The sequence below is a fragment of the Prionailurus bengalensis genome, chromosome A2 (assembly GCF_016509475.1).
Source record: "Prionailurus bengalensis isolate Pbe53 chromosome A2, Fcat_Pben_1.1_paternal_pri, whole genome shotgun sequence".
Lineage (NCBI taxonomy): Eukaryota > Metazoa > Chordata > Mammalia > Carnivora > Felidae > Prionailurus > Prionailurus bengalensis.
The window spans coordinates 168,539,850-168,564,719 of NC_057348.1; the positions used below are offsets into that span (position 1 = coordinate 168,539,850).

At 44.4% G+C, this 24,870-nt stretch overlaps 1 protein-coding gene across 4 annotated transcripts in view; it reads right to left on the bottom strand.

Moving 5' to 3' along the window:
* ESYT2 (extended synaptotagmin 2) overlaps nt 1-22,929 on the bottom strand; it is an 82,995-nt gene extending 60,066 nt beyond the window's left edge. The window contains exon 1 of one of the 4 annotated variants that reach the window (XM_043590059.1): nt 22,495-22,929. In XM_043590059.1, the coding sequence (XP_043445994.1) occupies nt 22,495-22,806 (312 nt within the window). In that variant the 5' untranslated portion in view covers nt 22,807-22,929. The remainder of the gene's footprint in view (nt 1-22,494) is intronic. The other 3 variants (XM_043590060.1, XM_043590057.1, XM_043590058.1) reach the window with 3 other exon arrangements.
* Between the last annotated feature and the right edge of the window lie 1,941 nt (nt 22,930-24,870).

Here is a 24,870-nt window from a genome sequence, read left to right on the forward strand (position 1 = left end):
ATATACAAAGACAGAACATTAATTGTGTGCCGGGAACTCTACAGACAGCCACCGTGTCTAACCCTCACCACACTTAGAACAATGAGTGGCTCCATCTAACAGACCATGAAATAGACTCACAGAGGATGACTAATTTGTTCAAAAGCAGGGGAACAGGCCAGAGGGAAGAGACCCAGACTTGAAGGTTGGAAAGTCCTCCCTGTCACACAGGCTGAAGCGTAAGGGATGCAGCTGGCTGGAGCACACCTGAAGTTTTCTAACCAAATCATTTTCCCCATTTTTGAACATTAAAAAAATAATATGGGCTAATGCTTGAAGTTAAATAAAAGGACTGTCTTTTTTCTTCAAACAGCTCTCCCCTTGAAGACAACGTTAATACTTAGCACTTGTATGGGACTTTACTGCTCAATCCAATGCCCGTAGAGGACTGAGTACCTGCAACTCCACAAAAGTACACCAGCGTATGGGGAATCCTTTCAAATTCCACTTGCATTAGCAACACTGAAACATGAAATGTATGTGCTGTTCACTCCTTCCTTTATTAAAAAAACGTCTAGAATAAAAATCAATACCTAGGAAAGTATGAAGATACATATCTATTACACTGGAAACGTGACTGACTTAATATTTTTAAGTAAAATTCAAAAGATAAATGGGGGCACCTGGGTGGCTCACTTAAGCATCGACTCTTGATTTTAGCCTTCAAGATCTCACAGTTTGTGAGCTCGAGCCTGTGTTGGGTTCTGCACAGAGCCTGCTTATGATTCTCTCTCTCCCTCTCTCTCTCTGCCCCTCCCCAATTAGTGCAAGTGCTCTCTCTCTCTAAATAAACATAAAAAAAAAAAAAAGACAAATGAATAAAGTGATTTTGGAAACCAAATGTCATTAAACTTCAAATAGTAAACTGGCCAATTAAGTTCACCAAACTCATTTATTCACATTCTTTCTCATCCTAAGAAGGATTTGAGCTTCCTCATCTCTGCATAGTCCTTTAGGCACTATCTCAACAAACAAACAAAAACCAACAGCAAAAACACACCCAACATAAAAAAACTCACCAAATTCTTACTTGGGGCAGTGACTGGTTCCAGTGAAAGAATTCTTTCACTATTTGCGGGAAAGGGTAAAGGAGTTTAGTCCACCTGGTACAGCTGTTCAGAGTGCGCCTTTGGAACCTGGGGAGGTCCCAACCAGCACAAACCCAAGCAAGGCCTACCTCACCAGCCACCCAGCACAATGGAGCAAGAACCACCACCCAGGGACAATCCAAAAACACCAACCTTCCTACACCACGCAATGAGTTCTATAGACGTCTACAAATTGAAAAAACCTAAGCAGGAGTTTTATTTTCTTATCTAAAATTAACACCTCAAAAACCAGGAACAAATGGGGCAAGACTAGAACAGAACCACAGGTTCTAAGAAAACATGAGACACCTACACTTTATCCGTTGTGTCACAAGAGAAACTCTGTTTTCAGGAAACCTTTTAAAGCAATCAGCACATACCTTTGCCTGGAAGTACTACACCACAGGTTTGCTTAAACAGACTTGACCTGCGTTCAGAGTTCATGAGCTGGGGAGACACTAAAAATCTCCAAATGTTCACTATTGTTTTGTCTGCATACTGATTAATCTTAAAATCAATACAAATGGAAAGAATCTTGCAGCAGGTTAAAATTACCCAGAAAAAGTCTGGTTAGCACACAAATCAACCAAAGGGAGTCTAAGGTTCCAAGGTACAGAATGACTTGGATTTGGAAATGCTATCAACGAAGGCACAAGTATGGGACGCCAGTGCAAGAGAGAGTGTCAGAAACCGTCCTCACTCGGGGGGCCTGGGTGGCGCAGTCGGTTAAGCGTCCGACTTCAGCCAGGTCACGATCTCGCGGTCCGTGAGTTCGAGCCCCGCGTCAGGCTCTGGGCTGATGGCTCGGAGCCTGGAGCCTGTTTCCGATTCTGTGTCTCCCTCTCTCTCTGCCCCTCCCCTGTTCATGCTCTGTCTCTCTCTGTCCCAAAAATAAATAAAAAACGTTGAAAAAAAAATTAAAAAAAAAAAAAAAAAAGAAACTGTCCTCACTCTCTTGCCCTTGGATCAAGTGGACATTTACAATTCCCTCTATGCACTGCTTCCCTATCCTGACAGACCCAGCCAATAACCTGTGTATGGCCTACTGAGATAAAGTAGAGAGGACCTGGAGAAAAGAAAACCACTACAATTTCTAAATACTATATAATGATGATGAGAAAAAAGGCATTAGAGACAGTACTGAATACTCACATTGGACAAAACTTCCAAATGAAAGGATTTCAAATATTTTCAACTTTAAGTCATCTATCTTGCAGGGTTCTTATTACCTCTTCTTGGTAAACATATCAGTGAGGAGTTCTGAGCATTCTGGCAGATTGGCTGCTGAACTTATCAGTGAGAAAATGACTTAAATGTAAATTGGTACCAACATAAATTTGTGCCTCCAGTCTTTCTATAAACTTCTTTACCTATTTTCCAGAAGGGTTATCATAAAAGCTACCTCTCTATATTTCCTCACAACCCCCCAGTTTTTTTTTTTTTATTTTTTTCAACGTTTTTTTATTTATTTTTGGGACAGACAGAGACAGAGCATGAACGGGGGAGGGGCAGAGAGAGAGGGAGACACAGAATCGGAAACAGGCTCCAGGCTCTGAGCCATCAGCCCAGAGCCTGACGCGGGCTCGAACTCACGGACCGCGAGATCGTGACCTGGCTGAAGTCGGACGCTTAACCGACTGCGCCACCCAGGCGCCCCACAACCCCCCAGTTCTAATCTGCCCTCTCCCACCTTCCCCAGAGGCTCAGTATGCATGCAGATCAGAAAAATTAGAGCCAAGAAATCTTAATAGTTTTTTTCTGAGATACTGGGATTCTTTCTCCTAATAGCTGCTTCTACAAAGAAAGTATTCAAGGTTAAAAACAAGAGAGGGGAATGTTTCTCTCAGAACCTGTCAATCCTGTAATAAAATGTTAAGAGTAGGGTCAAATTTCTCATTTGGATGGTAAAAAGAAATTGCACAAAATACCTCGGTTTATCTATTTCTAGTCCACATAAAAAGTAGGCAGTCAAACTCATTCATGCAGTAAATCCACAGTTGTACTTTTCTCAGTGGTTTGTGTCAGCTTTAGGTGGACTTTAATTACTGTGGATTTGATACACCAAAAAGAATGCTACAGCACAAAGACATTAAAATACAGTAACTGAGCTGGAAAACCCACCTGTTTAAAGGCCTTTTTCTACCAAGAAACATTTTCAAAATTCTCTCCTAGGTGCTTTTTGCATTAGCGAGAAATTTCACTAGGGACTGTAAGGAGCACTAATATTCCTTCAGGGCTTACCTGAGACCACAGGTGGTGACTATGACCGCTCCTTTATATGCTCACCACAAATCTATCAGGGTATATTTGTCGCTTTCCTCTGTGGTCTCAAACTCCAACAGTTCGAAATAAGAACTGTCTGCTGACCAAAGGAAGGCTGGCTGAAACTCCAATGGAGAGCCACAGCATGGACCAAACCTCAGCTCCATGGTCTTGAGACTCTTCTGGCTCAAGTAATGGCAGAGTACATGAATGACCACTACCTATTTTTGTAGACCAGGAAACATTAAAATAAAAACTAAAAAGCTAGGTTTATCCCAGCACATCTTCTATAATCAAGCTGTCTAAATTATTTGAAAACCAGTTCTTATTTCTAATTCACTAAAAGAATAAATACTTTGAATGAGTTTTACTATGAGGCCTTCTGTAATTTCATATAGTATATCTGCCATGTTGGATGTACTATTCATTCATCCATTTATTTCTGAAGGGAGGCTTTAAATTTCAGTGCATGCACATAATGACAGGAAAATTTAAGCCAGGACTAATATTCAATGGTAGAATCTAAACAGGAACACTTTGTTCCTTCTACCCAGGAGAACAATTAGATAGAAATCCCTTCATCAAAATACTAATGTCAAGAGATTTACTTAATGCCTTACAGGGAAGATGCAGGTCTACGGATATTTTCCAAAGATTTGAAACATATTTCAATAAAATTCCAAAGTCATTTAGACATTCTTTCTTCAACTGCTCAAGAAAAGTCATATAAATTATGTCATAATCTTGATTCAGACTTGAGGTTCTGGCATAAATTACATCAATTTTGCAAATTAAAATGAGTCCAAGAATAGGAAACATGTCTTCTCATCTCCTTCACTAAACATTTAAGACAATCTGGCTGCTTTTGGTTTTAAATTCACATCAAATGCTACTATTCAAATTTATCTGCTTATGTTTTGACTGAAATGGACCAGAAGATAGATATGTAATTGTAGCACTGAATTAATTGCACATGTTCTATATACCAAGTGGAATCAACCCAGCTTTGTTCTACTATTAAAGAAAAAAAGGGGGCACCTGGTGGCTCAGTCAGTTAAGCATCTGACTTCAGCTCAGGTCATGATCTCACAGTTCATGAGTTTGAGCCCGGCATCCAGCTCTGTGCTGACAGCTCAGAGCCTGGAGCCTGCTTCAGATTCTGTGTTTCCCTCTCTCTCTCTGTTCCTCCCCTGATCATTCTCTCTCTCTCTCTCTCTCTCTCTCTCTCTCTCTCTCTCTCTCTCTCTCTCTCTCTCTCTCTCTCTCTCATAAAAAGAAAAAAAAAAAACCAACAATAATAAGAAACTATAGGAGTCTGTGAAGTCACAGTCCCCCTTAAGTACAGAACTGACAGGAATACCAAATATCTACACAAACTCAGAAGTCACTTCATGTTTGAAAATTAACTATAAATTTTTCATTTTCAAGAAACTGGTTTATATATTTCTAAGAGCTTAATTTTATTCTCTCACACGGACAGTATATATTTGAAGAGTTATGAGAATGAAGTCACATATCCCAAATCTACCCATTTTCTCTCTTTACTCCTTTATTAGTATGCAATGGAGAACAGTAATCAGGCACTTGGAAACATTAGGGTTTGTTTCCTAAATATAACAATTTATTTTTACTACATGTTTGAAACTAAGATCCTGATACATGCCTGTTTGTCATTCACTGTGATCGTGCAATACAGAAATACCTAAAAAACCCCAACACCACCTCCCCACACACACGCCTTCAATTTGGTGTTACAGTGATATCCCAGGGAGAAATATCATGGCTTACTCTATTGTTCTTTCTTTTCTGTACAAGAGGCTTAATGACAGGGAATCTCAGGGAAAAAATTACAAACGTTTTTGTACATCTTTCTTTCTTTCTCTCTCTCTCTCTCTCTCTTTCTTTCTTTCTTTCAGAGCAAGTGCGCATCTGTGCATGCCAAGTCAGGGAGGATAACAGGAAGAGTAAGAGAGAGAATCTTAAGCAGCCTCCACGCCCAGCACAAAGACTGATACAGGGCTCAAACTCAGAAACCGTGACCTCATGAGCTGAGCTGAAATCAGGAGTCAGATGCCTAACTGACTGAGCCACCCAGGCACCCCTCTTCCCATCTCGTGATCATATCCTGGACTCTCCCCAATTCTCCCTAGAAAACCCACTAGTTTATTCACTATATGTGCATCACTACATACAGAAATGATAATTAGATCACTTGTTCATGCACTATATATATATGTAACTATATACAGAAACAATAACTAGATCCTAAGATCACCTTCAAGAATTTCTCCTTTTGGAATATTACAGACGTTGTAAAAAGCGCCAAAAGGCCCTGTGTGCACTTCACCCAGTTTCCCCAATGGGTGTATTCTAAACAACTATAGTGCCCCCTCAAAACCAGGAAGTGGATACGGCTTCTACCATTTATCTATCAATCACCCATCACCTCTCTCATTTTCTATCATCTATGTACCACCTCTCTATAACACAGGTCAAAGTCGCAAAAACCACACACTACCTGACTCTATTTACATGGGCTGTCCAGAGCAGGCAAGTCCATAGAGAAAAAAACCGGATCAGTGGTTGCCTAGGGCTCGTGGGAGAGATGTGGAGGGATGGGTATGGAGTTGAAGAGAGGACAAAGTCATTCTAAAACTAGACACTGGTGATGGTTCTATAATACTGTGCTATACTGAAAAGCAATGAAATGTACATTTTAAGTGGCTGAATTGCGTGGTATATGAACCGTATCCCAAATATAGCTGTTACAAAAGAGAAACAAACATACCATTCCCTGAAATACATACTGTGCTACCATACTTCATTTATTTTACTCAGATATTTCCCAAAATAATATCAAAACCAAGTAAGTAACCCCAGAGGCCTAGAGATAAATTAGTAGCCTGAGAGCTCCGTGTTGGTGGATAAACCAACAAACAAGGACACGTTAGTGGTCTACTGGCCCTAAAGGGCACCTGCCCCAATCGCTGGTGAAGAAGGAGCATACAGGGGCATGCCATTATGGGGACCAAATTATTTCTGTATTTAAAAACTTGTATATATGTCAGAACTGAAATATTTGGTGAGGCCATAAAGATACATGAATTTTTACTAGAGGACCCAATGCTTGTATCTCCCCAGAAAACCCCATTCTTCCACTCCCTCACCCCCTCACTCCTTCACCCTTTCACTCCCTCACCTCTTCAGTCCTCCAGTCCCTCACTGCCTCACCCCTCCAGTCCCTCGCAAATTCTCTCCCTCACCCCTTCACCCCTTCAGATCCTCCCCTCTTCACCCCTCCAGGCCCTCACTCTTTTACTCCCATCCACTGGTCCTGATTCATTTTTTATTTTTAAGTGCTTGCAGGGACCTGGCCGATCAATCACTGTACTCCCTCACCACTTTGCAGGTGAAGGATCTGAGCCCCATCCAGTTGGTGCCGGTCAGCAGCCACAGAGCTGGGGTCCACAGAGGACCGGCCTCTGACTCCGACTCCACACCCAGAGCAGCACCAGGCAAGCCCCCCTGAAGCAGTGCCCCCACACTGTTCTGTGGGGCAGCCAGACTCCCCACCCTTCCCTACACAAAAATGAGGCTCTCGTGAAAGTTTTAAAATCCATTTTTCTCCTCTACTTATAATTAAAATCCCCAGTGTCTCCAGCCTGTTCTTCTCCTGAAGCTATAAAATGTAAAACAAATGAAAGAGTGTTCATGACTCATAAAAACATAAATTCACTAAATGGTCACATTTATCAGGTACTTCCCAAGTCACTGAGTTGCCAGATGCCATTTCATAGGTGAAGCACGTGAAGCCCAAACTAGAATTTTTCTAGAGCGGTTTACGTCAAGCTCTACTGCTTAAAATTTTACAAATGGCCTCATTTGTAATTTAGCCAGCTAGGCGCTAATAGTAACAGGATTTTCATTTAAAAAGGTTCCATGTTGGGGCACCTGGCTGGCTCAGTCAGCAGAGCATGCGACTCCTGACCTCAGGGTCATGAGTTCAAACCCCACGTTGGTCATGGAGACTACTTAAAATAAAAATTTAAAAAGTGTCATTTAGTATCCAAAATATTCAAATAACTTACAAAACTCAACACCCCCAAAAACAAATAATTAATTTTAAAAATGGGCAGAAGACATGAATACATATTTTTCCAGAGAAAACATATAGATGACCAAAAGAACCACGAAAAGATGTTCAACATCACTCACCATCAGGGAAATACAAACCAAACCCACAATGAGATACCACCTCACCCCTGTCAGAACGGCTAAAATTAACAACACAAGAAACAACAGGTGTTCGTGAGGATGAGGAGAAAGGGAAACTGAGTTACACTGTTGGTGGGAATGCAAACTGGTGCAGCCACTCTGGGAAACAGTATGGAGGGTCCTCAAAAAGTTAAAAATAGAACTACCTACGACCCAGCAAGAGCATTACTGGGTATTTACCCAAAGGACACAAAATACTGATTCAAAGAGATGCACACCCCCCGATGTTTTTAGCAGCATTAGCAGCAATGGCCAAATTACTGAAAAAGCCCAAATGTCCACTGACTAATGCATGGATACAGATGTGGTATATACATGCATATATTACATATAGAGTACGAGGTATATATTTATAATATATGCACACATATACACAATGGAATACTAAGCCATTAAAAAAAGAATGGAATCTTGCCGTTTACAACGTGAATTATGTTACATACGCTATACGGTACTATGCTAGGTGAAATAAGTCAGTCAGAGAAAGACAAATACCATATAATTTCATTCATATGTGGAATTTAAGAAACAAACCAAATAAACGTAGGGGGGAAAAGAGAGAGGAAAACCAAGTAACAGACTCTTAACTCCAGAGAACAAATTGATGGTTACCAAAGGGAGACGGGGATTAAGGAGGTACGGGCTGTGATGTGCACTGCGCGTTGTACGAAAAGTGTTGAACCACTGAATTCCACACCTCATACTAATATTACACTGTATGTTAATTAACAGGCATTTAGATAAAAACTCGGGGGAGAAACCCATAGACATTTAAAATATTTACCTAAGGATACATTTTGAAACAAAATTAAACAAAACGTGACACCTAATCCCTTTCTGCCGAATCTATTTTCCCATCCCCCTTCCAAATCACACTCAGCAACAGAAAATATTTTCCTTCGAAATTTTATAGGGCAATCAATATATGAGGAGTTCACAAATCTAGTTTTCCTTATAAATAACGTTAGCTTAAAGCTGAGGAGTACCTTGAAGCAGACCGATTCTGCTGAGAACAATTAGAAACATGCTCGTGCACACGTGCTCACACTCACACATGCATATACATGCCAGAAGATACTGGAAATCTGCCAAGGCATGAAGGCCCAGAGGGGCCAACTTGCAGGGTAGAAGGCACTACGGTGGGGAGCCGACCTTCTGAGACTGTCTTCCCCCCCAGGGATGTGGTACAAGAGGTTGAGAAAGGGGCTGAGAAGCAGGGAAGCCACAGAGTTAACGCAAACACTACAAGACCAGAGAGACAAGAATCGGGAGAGCTGGGTCGGCTGAGCAACAGACTCCAGGATCTGAGATCCTCAGGAGGGGGAAGTGAGCTTATCTGACAGTTTCACCCGTGAGGTAGCTGCCAAACTCTTAAGCTACTCAGGGCAAGAAGCTAGCCTCTAGCAGGCAAAAGAGCTTGGCAGGCTCCTCATACTGAGGAAGCAAAACCGGGACTCTGAGGGTGACCGAAGAGGGACTCAGTCAACACTGCGTGTCTTCGGGGCTAAACCTGAAAGCAGATGAGAGCAGACTAGATGAGAGCAGTCCGCAACTTGCCCTCGGGCTAACCCAGAACCTTGTTAGATTAAGCTGATCTGTTCCCACACTGCCCTAACTTAGAGGGTAGGGGGAACCCTCTCTGGAGGACAGGAACAGCATTCAGAGCTGGGATATACTGTACACATTTACAACCAGTTCTGAGATTGCCAACTTTGGGATGTAAATATTTCCAAACGGCCAATTTCAGGCTAAGAAAACTCACTAAATGTGGAGTTGGGAAGTTAGTTATCGTGGAAATGCAAACCAACCCACAATGAGACACTTCACATCTACCAGGACGGCTATAATCAAAAAGACAAAAAGCAGCAAGTGTTTGTGGGGCGCCTAGCTGACTCAGTCAGTGGAGTCTGTGAATCTTATCTTGGGAGTCTTGAGTTCGAGCCCCATGTTGGGCATGGAGATTACTTAAAAGAAAAAAATATTTTGTTAGTGCCCACTGGTGACGGTTAAAAGCTGAATAAAGATTAAAAACAAAAACACAAGTGTTGGCAGGTATGTAAGAGGAACTGGAACTTCTCCGCCCTGTTGGTGACAATGTAAAATGTTCCCATTATTGTAGAATCGTTCGGCAGTTTCTCAAAAACATGAGCCCAGCAATTGCACTTCTTGGTACACACCCTCCCCCTGCAAACTGAAAACAGGTATTCAAATAAAAATTTGTACAGAAATGTTCACAGTGCCATTCACAATAGCCAAGAGACAGAAAAAACCCCAACGTTCATCAATGGATAGGATGATAAACGAACAGATAAACAAATTGTGGTAGGTCCATATAATGGAATATTATTCCCCATAGAAAGAAACGACACACACTGCAGGGTAGAATCTTTAAAATATTATGCTAAGTGAAACAAGCCAGACACAAAAAGTCACATATTGTAGGATTCCATTTTTAGGAAATATTCAGAACAGGGAAATCAGAGACAGAAGCAGTGGCTGCACAGGTGGGGGGACAGTGATGTAAATGTTTTGGGATCAGACAGAAGTGATAGGTGCACAACACTGTGAAGGAACTAAATGACACCGAATTATACATTTTTTAAAAGTTAATTTTGTTATTTGAATTTTATTGCAATCAAAATAAAGATAGGAATTATCAAGCCAGGAAAAACAAGGAGGAACCTTAGATACATATTGCTGAAGTGAAAGAGGCCAATCTAAAAAGGCCACATACAATATAATCCCAACCATTTGGCATTCTGGAGAAAGCAAAACAACAATAAAAAGACCAGTAACCACCTGGGGGTTTGGGAGAGGGAGGGAAAAACAGAGGGATTTTTAAGGTACAGGAGTTTTTCGGGCAGTGACTCCTAATGTAAAGTATTGATTTTAGGTAAATGAATCAACAGTTTCAGTAACTGTAACAAATATGCCACACTAATATCCTGGCTCCCAAGTATCCGGACATAGGTAGTGTTGTCAGCTCAGTAATGTCGCCCCCCCCCCCCCCCCCCCCCCCCGCAAAGATATATATGACGCAATCCCTAGAACCTGTGAACGTTGCCTTATGTGGCAAAAAAAGGACTTTCAGATGTGACAAATTAGGGATCCTAAATCGGGGAGAGTAGCCTAGATAATCCAGGTGGGCCCTAACGCAATCATAGCATCCTTCCAGAAGGCAATGTGATGATGGAAACAGCTGCTGGCTTTGAAGGCAGAGAGGGGGCCAGGAGCTCAGGAATGCAGCCCTAGAAGCTGGGAGCACAGCCCTGCTGACCCTTTGTCTCAGCCCATAGGGACTTGTGGCTTCCAGGCTTGTGGAAGATAAATTTGTGTTGTTTTAAACCACCAAGTCTGCAGTTATTTGTTATCGTGATGCCAGTGCAGGCGGCAAGCAAAGATGGGCTGTAACCCTTTCCCTCCTGCTCTGTTCACTATGAAATTACTATCTATAGGTGCTTCCTTTTAAACTACTTCATATGCATAGCAAGATTCAGTCCTTTATTTCCCCCAATGTGAAACAGCAAGCTGACTCAAGCTATTACATAAAATCAACACTTTGTATTAAGTACTGGATAGATTTCATGATCTTTATATACATGAAAAAATAACTAGAAATTATATTGTCATTTACGGTTTGGATTACATTTGGGCTTTTCCTTTTAAAAACCCAGTACTCAGGGGTACCTGAGTGGCTCAGTCAGTTAAGCGTCCAACTTCGGCTCAGGTCATGATCTTGGCAGTTTGTGGGTTCAAGCCCCGCATCTGGCTCCGTGCTGACAGCTCAGAGCCTGGAGCCTGCTTCAGATTCCGTGTCTCACTCTCTGCCCCTTGCCGGCTAGCACTCTGTCTCTCTCAAAAAATAAATAAACATTAAAAAATAATAACAAAGAAAAAAAAAACCCAGTACTCAGGTAGTTACTTAGAAATTGTTAACAGATCTTATGTACTCACTGCTGGGCATTTAAATATTTATAGCACAAATGAAATACATTAACAAACTCAGTAGGCAATTCACTTCAAATATTTACAATGGCAACATGGGCATTATGTAACAATTTACAAGCTGAGTGTAGAAAGTCCTAAGAAGACAAGCAATTGGTAGTTCACTGTTCCAAAAATTCACTAGATTTACAGAGTAAACTGTATAGAAATGCATTCTGCAAGACGCTATAGTGGAATATAAAAAGCCTTGTCTTCCAAGTCCTATGCTACACACAAGTACACCACAAAGCAGATTTAATTAAATGCTTTAACAAATACGTAAGTAAAGTTCAGGAAGAAAACAGAAGATAAGAGTATTACTCTGATCAATAATTTTAGCAATTTGATGCTGGTATCTCAGAATATGAGCAGCATAAATGAAAACCAGTATACCACATACTCCAGTGCAGTATTTATGGGATGAAGCAAGTTGGACATTCTCTTGTCACATCACTGGATTTATCTTGTACAGTTCTACCTTATTTTGGGAAACCTAAAACATCACCCCCGAGATACAAACAGAAGGAAACAACGCCACAGATAATACAGGTTAAACTATTAGTTTAATTAATAAACTAAATTAATAATTCTGGGTCACTCCTGACCCAGAATAGGAATGCATTTTCGAATCCCCACTTTGGTCACTAACCAGCACGGTTTCACCAGAGGAAGGAAGGGAGTGCTAGAATGAACAAAGATTCCAAGATGACACTTCAGAATGGAACTACAGTATACACTGCATCAGGGCAGCTGCGGACGGAGGGAAAATTAATCTTGTCCTCAGGATAGTATTTAAGGAAGCAGCAGCAAGGATGAGGGTTAATAACATAGGTTCCTGGGCTACCATTTTAGGGATATACAGAAGACAGAAATTATAAGTAGCACTTCTGACCGTGAATAATAACAAAGCATTAAGGTAGATAAACTCCTAGCAACAAAAACAACAAACCGCAGTGAAACAGAAACAAAGAGAAACTCCAGGTCCCCTCTGCCCTCTTCTAGCTGACGTGGGGGAGAAGGTGGTAAGGTGGGTAAGAGGCCCGGCAGCAGGAAACTGGCAGCAACACCAGGGCTTCTAAAAGGGAGCATTGGGGCGCCTGGGTGGCGCAGTCGGTTAAGCGTCCGACTTCAGCCAGGTCACGATCTCGCGGTCCGTGAGTTCGAGCCCCGCGTCAGGCTCTGGGCTGATGGCTCAGAGCCTGGAGCCTGTTTCCGATTCTGTGTCTCCCTCTCTCTCTGCCCCTCCCCCGTTCATGCTCTGTCTCTCTCTGTCCCAAAAATAAATAAACGTTGAAAAAAAATTAAAAAAAAAATAAAAGGGAGCATCAATCACTCAGATCACTAACTCAAGGGCAAAGGCACTGCTGGCCGCCACTGCCCTGCCAGGGCCAGCATGGCCCTCGGTCTTTCCTCATTCCAGCCTCATAACCACATCATGGGTTTTTGTTTCATGGCTCATTTCAATGTGTATCTAATGATGAGGAAACTAAGGTTCTAAAAGGTGTGACTGACTTCCCCAAGTGCACAGAGTCGGGAGGGGACTGGACTCAGACGGGAACCCAGAGCTACCAGGTCCAGAGCCTGCTTCTCCAGTGTGCACCTAAGCCACAATGCCATCACAAGGGAGACCGGTGCCATGAGGGCAGCCCATTCATCTGCCAGTGGCACACACCAGTCAGTGACCGAGGGCTGCCTAACACTGGTCACGTGGCTAATGACACAAAGTCAATGACAATCCAGCAAGTCTCAGCAATCTCCAAGGAGCCATCATGACACTGTACTACGTGAAACCACTAATCCAGTTTAAAATATTCCTCCTGTTAACAAACTTTACTATCCCAACACAGCACAGAGAAAAAAAGCTAGTGAAGCTGAGACCCCCCCCCGCCATGTCCGGAGAATGCTTTTTTTCTGAAGGTTATTCACATAAGAGGGGATCTGGATGAATCAACTGTGCATTTGAACATCAACATCATTCAAAAATAAACACTGCCCTCCAAAGTCAGACTTTTGTCTATAAAATTATCATGCTACTCTCATGAGTTCAAAAACAGTTCATATTCTGGAACATATCTGGTAAATAGCTCAAGCAAATAATGTTTCAGAACCTGAAAAGAGCAGAATATTAAATACATCTCAAATTCTAGTTTTATTTTCTCAGTATGTAATATCTAACAATCTTGAATCCAGAATTTATCAAATACCATCTAAATAAAACACAGCATCCCCGTAAAATAGGTAATATTGCAATAACCAAAGACGTATTTCGAATAATGACATAATGTCCACAATGTAATGCTCAATGAAGGAGGATACAACACATACATGTATATCCATATACATCAGAGATCCAGAAAATCATCAAGAAGTTAGTAACGGTCCTCACTAGTTTGCAGGATGCAGGTGACTTTTTCCTCCTTACTCTTCTCCAAAGTTTGAAATGTTCTACAGTGAGGATGCCTTCTTCTATTAGAAAGATTATATGTTTATGAGAAACAAAGAAAAACATAATTGTGTATTCATTAAAAGTGGGTAAGAGAGGCACCTGGGTGGCTCAGTCGGCTGAGTGTCCCAAGTCTTGATTTCTGCTCAGGTCATGATCTCACAATCCGTGGGTTTGAGCTCCACGTCAGGCTCTGTGCTGAGTGTGCAGCCTGCTTGGGATTCTCTCTTCCCCTCTCTCTGCCCCTCCCCTGCTTACATTCTCTCCATATCTCCCCCAAAATAAATAAACTTAAAAAAAAAATAGGTAAGAGGAACTTCACTTAGTGATTGAGCAAACAAAAAGAACTTTGAGTTCAACTACAATGACAGTTTTGCAAATAATAAAAAGGAAAACACAGTGTGAACTGTCGGATTAGTATTTCCACACTTGCTATTTGCGTGGCTGTCACCAATTCCCACATGTAGTCACCAGGACAGCACTGCTCCTGACACACAGAGTGCACTCAACATGTGTGCTGTTACTTTGCTCAGATACTCTGGTCTGCACACCCTGCTGTAATCCATCAGGTGCTGAACTGTGGGTTGCAGAGGTGTCCACCCTGAGTGATCATAAAACTGCCTTTTGCAAAGCAGGCAAAGACAGCAGAGCATAAAATTGGAAGTACAAGCATAGCTAGATCAACAAACCCTAAATAAAGTTTTAGTCCTCATCAATCAAATCTTTGATTTTATTAAAGACTCTAGATGTTACCTTAGTAAATGTACAAAATGTTATAAGTGGCGTAATTTTTTTAAAAAATGAACATAAGACCCCACCAACAGAAAGACCTGAGAAAGGTCTGCCTTTCCTTTTTCCATACAAACTTAAGAGTCAAGAAAACTTAAATCCTAAACCACATTTTCCTGAACAAATGATTTTTAGTATGGCTCATCATAAAGAGAAAAATTTGCAATAACAATCCCATTCAAGGTTGTAATTTTCCATCAACTACTATTATGGGTGATTTGGAATTATGAATGATATTTTTAATATTTTTTTCCTGGATTAAGGAAACAAGTACCTATTACTTTCACTTAAAAAAAAAAAACTACAAATGCATACTATGACTAAAACTAGGATCACATATACACCTGTATTCTTACCAATGGGTATATTCTTGAGTTTCTAAGGCCTGTCTTACTCACGTTTGTTTCTAGCACCTTAGCAGGAGCCCTGGAACATAAATGTTGGTTGAAGTTAATAAATGAATCCATACAGGCTCTTTTCTAATCCCCAGGCATAAATCAAGCTGCTTCCTTAAAATGTAATCTCTAGGAAAAATTCACAAAAATAAATGGGTTTCCTTAAAAAAACAGGACTTTTTTAACGCAAGAAAAATAAATGAAAAAGGTCAGTGACAGGGAGAAACAGCACAAGAAAACTCACAAAGAAAACATGTTTAATGGAAAAGTGATGGCACACGAAAGAAACCACTGATACTGTTTATGTAAGAACTGTGCCCCACCCAATCCAAAAGAACACAAGGTGACTCATTACTTAAGCACAATAAGACCGTTAGAGAGAATGGTCTGTTCAAGGAAGGTGGGCTGCACTTCCAGCTCCCTCCAGGTGAAGTGCTCAACAACCCAACAATAATCTTGGCTTGTTCTGGCAGCTGAAGCAAGAAGAGAATTCCACTCCACTGCACAAGAGCTTCCATTTTCTGATTTCACAAGCTTGATTCTGAATACATCACCATCTCCCCTTCCTCCAATGCCAAAACACTCTGAGTCTCAAGAGCAGTATTTATATCTATGCCTAGCACAGGCTCCCTGTGAACTGGGAGATCTGCCCTGAGAACGGGGGACCCCGGCTGGAGCACATCTACTCCTCACCCCTGACCCCATAGCAACTGAGGAGCCTCTACTGCCTTCCATCACCTTCCCATACAGCTCCCTCCAGATGGGACAGTCCAGGTGGGCTCTGATGTTCCCACCACAGGATATGCCTGATTTCCCACTTGGGCGCTGTTATCTTGCTATTCCCACAGAATATAATGCCATGCCCTTCTATTCTTAAATGTCCATAAATATGTCTATACGCATGTCTATATGCACCACTAAGCATGGCACTGGGGCCATCACATCCTGCCTCCTATCTACCCAAAAGATAGCACACATATAAAGGCAAGATGACCTCTTATATTTCTGCATATAATAGGTCCTCAGATCTTTAAAAAAAATTTTTTTTAACTTTATTGATTTATTTTTGAGATAGAGACAGAGTGTGAGTGTGGAAGGGGCAGAGAGAGAGAGGGAGACAGAATCCGAAGCAGGCTTCAGGCTCTGAGCTGTCAGCATGGCCCGATGCGGGGCTCCAACTCACGAACTGTGAGATCATGACCTGAGCCAAAGTCAGATACCCAACCGACTGAGCCACCCAGGTGCCCCCAGATCTTTAAATGGATAAAAGGAAATTCACCTGAGGCAGCACTGTGTCATGGATCTAAAAAAGGTAATGATTTAGCAAAATATAATAAAACGCAAAAGACCACAAAAAAATACATTCTAAAATCATGCTATGATAAAATGAATCTAATATACAACAAACCATTCTATACCCTAAAAGTCTTAAACATACATAAGTATGTATCAATACCTTGAATCAAAGGAGTTTAGAATAACAGAAAACCACACATTTAAGCTATTTATATCTTTGAAAGATGACTTCTATGTCATTCAATCAGAATTTATTTAGACATTCTGGTACCAACGTTTACAGTAACATTAGGGTCAAGGTAGTAACATTTACCTCCCTAGTTATCATTCTTAAGCCTACACTGTTCATCAAATATTCTCTAAAAATGCCTCCAAATTTAAGTTGGAACAATAATTTTTACAGCTGCAACAGTTTTACACTATATTGCACACCTGAAACTGATGTAACACTGTATGTTAACTAGAGTGGAATTAAAAAAACTGAATAAGGGGCGCCTGGGTGGCGCAGTCGGTTAAGCGTCCGACTTCAGCCAGGTCACGATCTCGCGGTCCGTGAGTTCGAGCCCCGCGTCAGGCTCTGGGCTGATGGCTCAGAGCCTGGAGCCTGTTTCCGATTCTGTGTCTCCCTCTCTCTCTGCCCCTCCTCCGTTCATGCTCTGTCTCTCTCTGTCCCAAAAATAAATAAACGTTGAAAAAAATTAAAAAAAAAAAAAACTGAATAAAATGTAGAGTCACAACACAGTTTTTAGTCGGAATTCCACAAGCAAGGACATATGCATGGCTTACTCTGTATTGTAACTAATTTTCTTTTTCACTTATTTTTAAAAGTTTATTTTTTTGAAAGAATATGTGAACAGGGGAGCGTGGCAGAGGGAGAGAGAGAACCCCACAGGCTCTATACCGCCAGCAGTGTGAAAAATCTAAATTATTTAGATAAATAGAGGCTTGAACCCACAAACTGTGAGATCATGACCTGAGCTGAAGTCAGACACTCAACCGACTGAGCCATGCAGATACCCTTATTTTTTTTTACTTTAGAGAGAGACAGTGTGTGTACAAGAGAGAGCAGGGGAGGGACAAAGGGTGAATCTTAAGCAGACTCCACGCAACCCTGGGATCATGACATGAGCAGAAATCAAGAGTCAGATGCTTAACAGACTGAGCCACCCAGGTGCCCCTGATACTCTTTAATAGCACTACTGAGATATAATGCACACACCACGCTGATATAGGAAACAAAGGCAAATGAAAAATTAAATTTCCTTACTGACTACAGCCCATTGACAAGTCCTTGAAACAGGTAGAGTGACATTCCTCTAGGAATTCAATGATGACACTTTGCTAAGGGCACAAGGTTATCTTAGCGGACTCCCCAGGATCCTGTAAGCCTACTCTAACATACAAAAATTCCTTTGGAAACCTCTTTTATCACCACCTTCCCCACCCCCCCCAAGATACATGTTGGCAATCAGCCTCCAAGCTCATATGGCCCAATGATGTACATCTGAAGGGTTTCAAGACTGAGTTTTTACTAACAGTAATAAACGACCTTTTCCTAACAGCAGCTAGCCCCTCAAGGTCCTGAAAACCTGTTTCCAAAATACCTCAGAGACTATCCCTAACCCCCTCCCAACCTGATGGTATATACTTAGTCACTCTTCATAACCCCAGTGAAGCTCTTTCTGCCCACAGGTCCTGTCCCTGTGTTTTAAAAAAACAAAAACAACCCCCCCCCCCAAAAAAAACTCCACCTTTTGCACCAAAGACATTTCAAGAATTCTTTCTTGGCCGTCAGCTCCAGACACCTTTCCCCACCACTCTAAAACCGCATCAATACCATTTGCTCATTTAAAGTATACAATTCGGGGGTGCCTAGGTGGTTCAGGTGGTGATCTCACAGTTGTGGGTTAGAGCCCCAAATTGGGCTCGCTGCGGTCACTGTGGAGCAGATTAGGATCCTCTGTCCTCCTCTCTCGCTTCCACTCTCTCAAAAATAAAAATATTCAGGGGCGCCTGGGTGGCGCAGTCGGTTAAGCGTCCGACTTCGGCCAGGTCACGATCTCGCGGTCTGGGAGTTCGAGCCCCGCGTCAGGCTCTGGGCTGATGGCTCAGAGCCTGGAGCCTGCTTCCGATTCTGTGTCTCCCTCTCTCTCTGCCCCTCCCCTGCTCATGCTCTGTCTCTCTCTGTCCCAAAAAAAAAAAAAAAAAAAAAAAAAGTTGAAAAAAAAAAAATAAAAAAAAAAATAAATAAAAATATTCAAAGTGTACAATTCAATGGTTTTTAGCATATTCACAATGTGTGTGATATTATTCGAAGTTAAATGTTGTGACCAATGTAGAGATCATGAAAACCTCCAGAAAAGACAGGTTCACTAGGCCTAACAAGAACACTATAGTTTTTCAAAACTGGTTCTTTGCAGGAGATCTGTATTTTATAAACATACTTAACACAATGTTAATATACTCCATATATTTCTAATTCCTATATTTATTCCTAGTTCAGTCCTAGCTCTATATTCTCCCATCTCACAATGTAAAGTGAAACTAATATTAGTCTAAAACAGAAGTATTATTAAAACCAGAGCATACAAGTTGATGAATGCATATACCTTAAATTTAAATCCATTATTCAGTTTCAACTAAAGAGATATTATTGCTTTATGTGTGCCACACTTGGGGCATTCTGTTCCCACTTGATGAAGCATTTAGTCCACATACTCGGAGCAAAGCAGTGTGCACAATCCTCCTCTGTGAACAGCAGTGCCAGTATAAATTAAAAAACCCAAAGCAGCATCGCATCCCCATCACAGCCATCAGGAGGGCTCTAACATCTTTTCAAAGCACATCATCACTCTAGGATCTAAGTGCTAAAGTTGCAACCACAGTTTAAAATAGCTCAATTGTTGTTCCTGAATTAGCTACATGGACTATTTTGTTACAAATCTTCACCAAATTTTATTAAAGTCAAGGATTAACACTGAGAATAAAAACAAATACTTGCCGTTCCTTCACATGAGACCAAAGTGTCTTCTTTTCTCTTGTTCATTTGATCCTTGGCCTGTATGTACTCAGCTCTGGCTAGAGATCAACTCTGGACTTCCCAGAACTATGGGAAGCTGACACGACAGCTCTCCCCTCAAAAAGCCTAACAAGGAAGCCCAGTGCTTTAAATCTCAAATACCAAAGTATGAAAGTAATAAAAGACCAAGTGTCAAAAGAGTTAAGTAGTACTGTATATGATAGATTTGGGTCTCTCTTTTTTTTTTTAATGCTTATTTACTTTTCACACACACACGACACACAACAAAATGAGAATGGGCCAGGGGCAGAGAGAGCGGGACACACAGAATCCGAAGAAGGCTCCAGGCTCTGCACTGATATCAGTCCGCCCAATGTGCGGCTTGAACTCAGGAACTGTGAGATCATGACCTGAGCAGAAGTTGGAGGCTGAGATGACTGAGCCCCCCAGGCTTTCTATTTGCAGCCATACAATCAGCATGTACTGGCAGCTTACTGTAAGAGCAGGAAAGGGGCAGACTTCACCCTACCAAGTTCTACTATTTCAAATAAATACAAATAGCAGTGGAAAACTGTCTTTATTCAACTCTATAAAATCTCTTCAAGAATATTCTTTACCTGTGGTCTCATTTTATAGGACCCAACGAACACAGGGTAGACACACACCACCATGACAAAAGGCCAGTCTTTGATCCATCAACTCAAACTTTTCCCCTTTTTATGGGAAAAAAGTGAATAACAATAACATGGCTTATATAAAAAGCTGTAGGACCAAAGTCTTACAGGATTATCACATGTTAATTGAGAGCCATTTTGCATATCCTTAATTACAAACGGTATATATTTTTTCTTTTTTACTCCATATCCAGTATAAATTGTTACTTTACACATAAAAATGGTCGGTGAATGTATCCACAAGTGAGGTTAGGAAGTGAGTACCACATTAGTTCATGTTTTCCTAGGATTCCACCCGGCTATGAATCACAGTTGTCAATGACACACCATGAAAACACGTACGGATAAATCCTATTCAAAGCAAGATACCGCTCCAAAGTTCAGAAGCCCAAGGACCAGAGTATGCACAGTAAAAGTATTACTAATATAGATATCATGACTTTCCTTAGACAAAGTTTCTTGTTGATCTGCTCCCTAGCTATAGCAGAAAAGCAGGCACACTTCCGGACAGTGTGATTCACTGGTTTTATTATGACAATAACGGAGGGGTATTACAATTTATTGTATTACAATATCTCTCTCAAACCCCAGACTCCTAATGCTTTTCTTGGATATGATCACCGTGAAATTTTACGTTAATCCAGAAATTTTCTAAGCAGCGCAGGCATGTTTGAGTGGGGGGGCGGGGGGGGGGGGGAGGTGCACAAATACAAATTTGGAATAAACAAGTGAAAAGCTACGGAGAAAACGTAAATTCTATGAGATGAACATCGTGCTTCATCAGTTGGAGTCACAAAGGAAAAACCCAAGAAAAGAATCTCTGGCTAATCACCCTTTTATTCTGTTTAAAAAAAAAAAAAAAAAAGGAATTTGTCCTGTCCGTCAACATGGTATTTTTTCATTTGCTACGTGAAACTAGTGTGCATTTCACAAGGATTTTTACAGGCAAACTTGACATTAGCCATTCCTGTTCATTTCAGCCCGGATCATGCCGCCTTTCGGTGCCGTCTCTACTCTGTGTTTTAGCTCCTTTGCGACCTCCTCTAGCTTGCTGTAACATCGACGCAGACGCCGCTTACAAGCCCTGCGTTTCCAAAGTGCTTTCCAGGCCCGGTCACTGACTTCTCTGCCACACCTCCCGCGCCCTCCCCGCTCGCTTCCAGCTAAACGCAGCGATTCTGCTTCTCCAACCTACGATCGGACCACACAGGCGCCGAGTATCGACAGAACGTTCAACCCCAAAGGTCCCCGACTAGGGGGTTCTCGGTTTGTCATCCCCAGGCAGTGTCCGTCGGGCTCCGGGCGGCCTGGGTCACACACCGCATGCCTGACTCCCCACGCGTCTTATGACTGGAAACAGCGCTCACTCTCCAAGCCCTTCTCTCCTCGCAAGGAAAGTGACCCTTCTGAATTTCACGGCGGGCCATATTCACGCCCAGTTTACACCGAGCCTCACGCGAACGTCATTTAAAAACAAGCACCGTCTCCTGCCGTCAGGACTGTGACAGCAACTCGCGGGTAACACCGAGTCAGGGCGTGACGAGAAGAGGACACCCACTGCACTAGTTCCCTTGCCGCAGAAATAAGTTATGCGGACAAGTGCCGCACGTAAAAATAAAATAATCAATATCACGACTCCTGCTCTTAGCACTAAAGTTCCCCACCCCCCCTCCCAATTCACTTCGGAATCCAGTCCACCCTACGCGAGTCTGACGTTACCCGAGAAAAAAACCGAAACACACTTTCAGTTATCTTAACAACAGCACATCTTCCGGCGGGCCTTCCGGCTCCCCTGTGCCAGGAACGATCAAGAAATGACACTCTCCCCGGAGCAGGAAAAACCAACTTCTCCGGGAGCACGGGAGAGCCGCCGGGCTCCAGGCCGCGGCGCCGCCGCCCAGAGCGCGCACATTCCAGAGCTCGCCGAGGTTAGGGCCCGGCTCCCGCGGCGCAGCCACCTCAGGAAAGCACGCCACGCACTTCACCCGTGCAGCTCCGCGCGGGACTGGGGGCGCGGACCGGGACATGGGGCTGGGGAGGGACGCGGCCGGGCGGGGGCGGCGACAGTGGCGAGGACGCCTGACAGGTACCGGGGCGCGGGGAGCCGGGCGGCGGTCAGGCTCGGAGCCCGCGGAAACCGACGGCGGGGCGGACCAGTGGCCCCGGGCGGTGCGGAGCCGGGGTCCCGGCGGGCACCCGACCCCGGCCCGGGCGCGGAGCCGGCACTCACCCAGGCCGGCAGGTCGCAGGCGCGCACCCCCAGGCGCACGGCGCGCTCCTCGTCCTCCAGCAGCGCCAGCGCGCGGCACAGGCGGGTCGCCTTGAGGCCGCGGCTCCTCCGGCACCACACGAGCAGCCCGAGCGCCAGCAGCACCCAGCTGAAGCTCAGGCCCAGGTAGCCCAGCGCGTACACCGGCAGCAGCAGCGCGAAGCTGCGCGCCAGCTGCGCCAGCAGCCCCGCTACGTCCACGCTCAGCGCCGCGCCCGGGGACTCGGCCCGGGCAGCGCCCGCCTCGGGGCCGCGGTCCCCGGCGCCGCTCATCGCGCAGCGCTCGCGTCCCTACCCCGCCGCGGCGCCTCAGCCCGCGCACCAGCGCCCCTCTGAGGGGGCCGCGCCGCCGCTACCGCCCGCCCGCGCTTCCGCCCGCGGGCGGCGTACGACGCAAGCACGCAAGTTGGGCGGGGAGGCGGCCGGCCGCGGCCCTGGGTCACCACGCGGGGTGGGCGGGGGCTGATGGGTGACGTCATCATGCGGGCAAGACCTGAGGCTGGAGTGGGCGGGGTCAACGTGAACGTCACCGCGCGAGGTGGGCGTCACCGCGCGAGGTGGGCGTCACCGCGCGAGGTGGGCGTCACCGCGCGAGGTGGGCGTCACCGCGCGAGGTGGGCGTCACCGCGCGAGGTGGGCGTCACCGCGCGAGGTGGGCGTCACCGCGCGAGGTGGGCGTCACCGCGCGAGGTGGGCGTCACCGCGCGAGGTGGGCGTCACCGCGCGAGGTGGGCGCCACGGCGGCGGCCGGGCGAGGCCCTGGACCCGAGCCACGGACTCACGGTGGGTGGGCGGGGCCGGGCTGCTACCTCATCGCGGGGGCGGGCGGGCGCCGTAGGAGGCGGGAGTGGGTGGGGCTGGCACGGAAAACACACTGGGCGTGCGGGGCGCCGCTGAGACGGCGGGGCGCGTCGTCACGTGGGTGGGTGGGTGGGTGGGTGGGGTGCCGCTGGGGCGGCAGGGCGCGGTCCTGCATCTAGGGCGCGTACCTACGCTGCGTGAGCGGGACCTCCCTGCTTACGCTTCCGCAAGGGCGGGTAGGTGCGTGACCGCGCGGGGAGGCGGTGGCCCGGACGGGCGCCCGGTGGCCGCGTGACCTTGGGGGGCATTCTCTGGAAGGCCTTTGTGGAACGAGAAGTGCACGTTCCAGCGTGTGTCTTACACTTGCCCACTTTCCGGAAGTTCCTGTTTAATACACTTGTAAGATGTTAAAAAAAGCCAAGCGCACTTCTGATCGTTGCCGTTCTGGTCGTGCCGGTAACGCCGCAGCGTGAGGATGCTTCTCTGGAAATCTCCCAGCTGTTCTAGAGCTGTGAAAAATGCAACAGGGGAGGTCTGGTTTTTGTGTATGTAAAATGAAGACTTTTGGCTTGAATATGTGCCCGAGGTGAATCCAAGCACCTGCACCCCCTTTTATTTTTTTGAAGTTTAGTGATTTACTTTGAGAGAGCGCACGGGAGCAGAGGAAGGGCAGAGAGACAGGGAGAGAATCGCAAGCTGGCTGCACACTGTCAGCTCAGAGCCCGCCCCAGGGCTCCAGCTCTCAAACCTCGAGATCACTACCGGAGCGGAAATCCGGAGCCTGTTCCTGACGGACTGAACCCCACCCCTCTGCCCCCTAGCGCCTGGGCTCCTAAGTAGAATGCTTTGTAGTTTCCTTGAAAAATGTTGACCTCCTGCTCACTCCCTGCTTACTTACAGAGAGAGGGAGCGCGTGACAGGGGGAGAGGAGCAGAGGGAGAGGGAGAAAAATCTTAAGCAAGCTCCATGGTCAGCGCAAAGCGGGTCGGGGCCCAATCCCACGACCCTGGGATCATGACCTGAGTCCAAGAGTGGGACGCTTAACCAACTGAGCCACCCAGGCGCCCCCAGACTCCCTGCTTAAAGTACTAGTTTAGACCCCACTTGCCACTCCTGAGGAGAAACCACAGCCCTTGGTTACTTTATTTTCCAGTAAACTCAATCAGGGTAATTCCTAGTTAAGCGTTTTTGAGCATATGGAGTTCCAAGGAAATTTTAATTCCATTTATAACAACAAAGCTAGTTTTTTCTCTCTTCCTCTTCAAATCTTTGTGACTGGTGACCTTGATCATTTTCAGGAAGGGCAGGGACTTCACTGATGAGAAATAGAGCACACCTACATGTTTTTAAGCTTTTGATTCAATGTGTACCTCATGTGACAAGTTCTTCCCTGCCATATGGCAAGGGTTCTGGAATAATACCTTTGATAACTCTGTCGCTGCAGGGTCAAACCCTGGTGTCTTCAGGACAAAAACCTTGACAGACCTATTTGTGGTGCAGATAAGAGAGTAAAAGCCATAAAAGCAAAGAGGACTG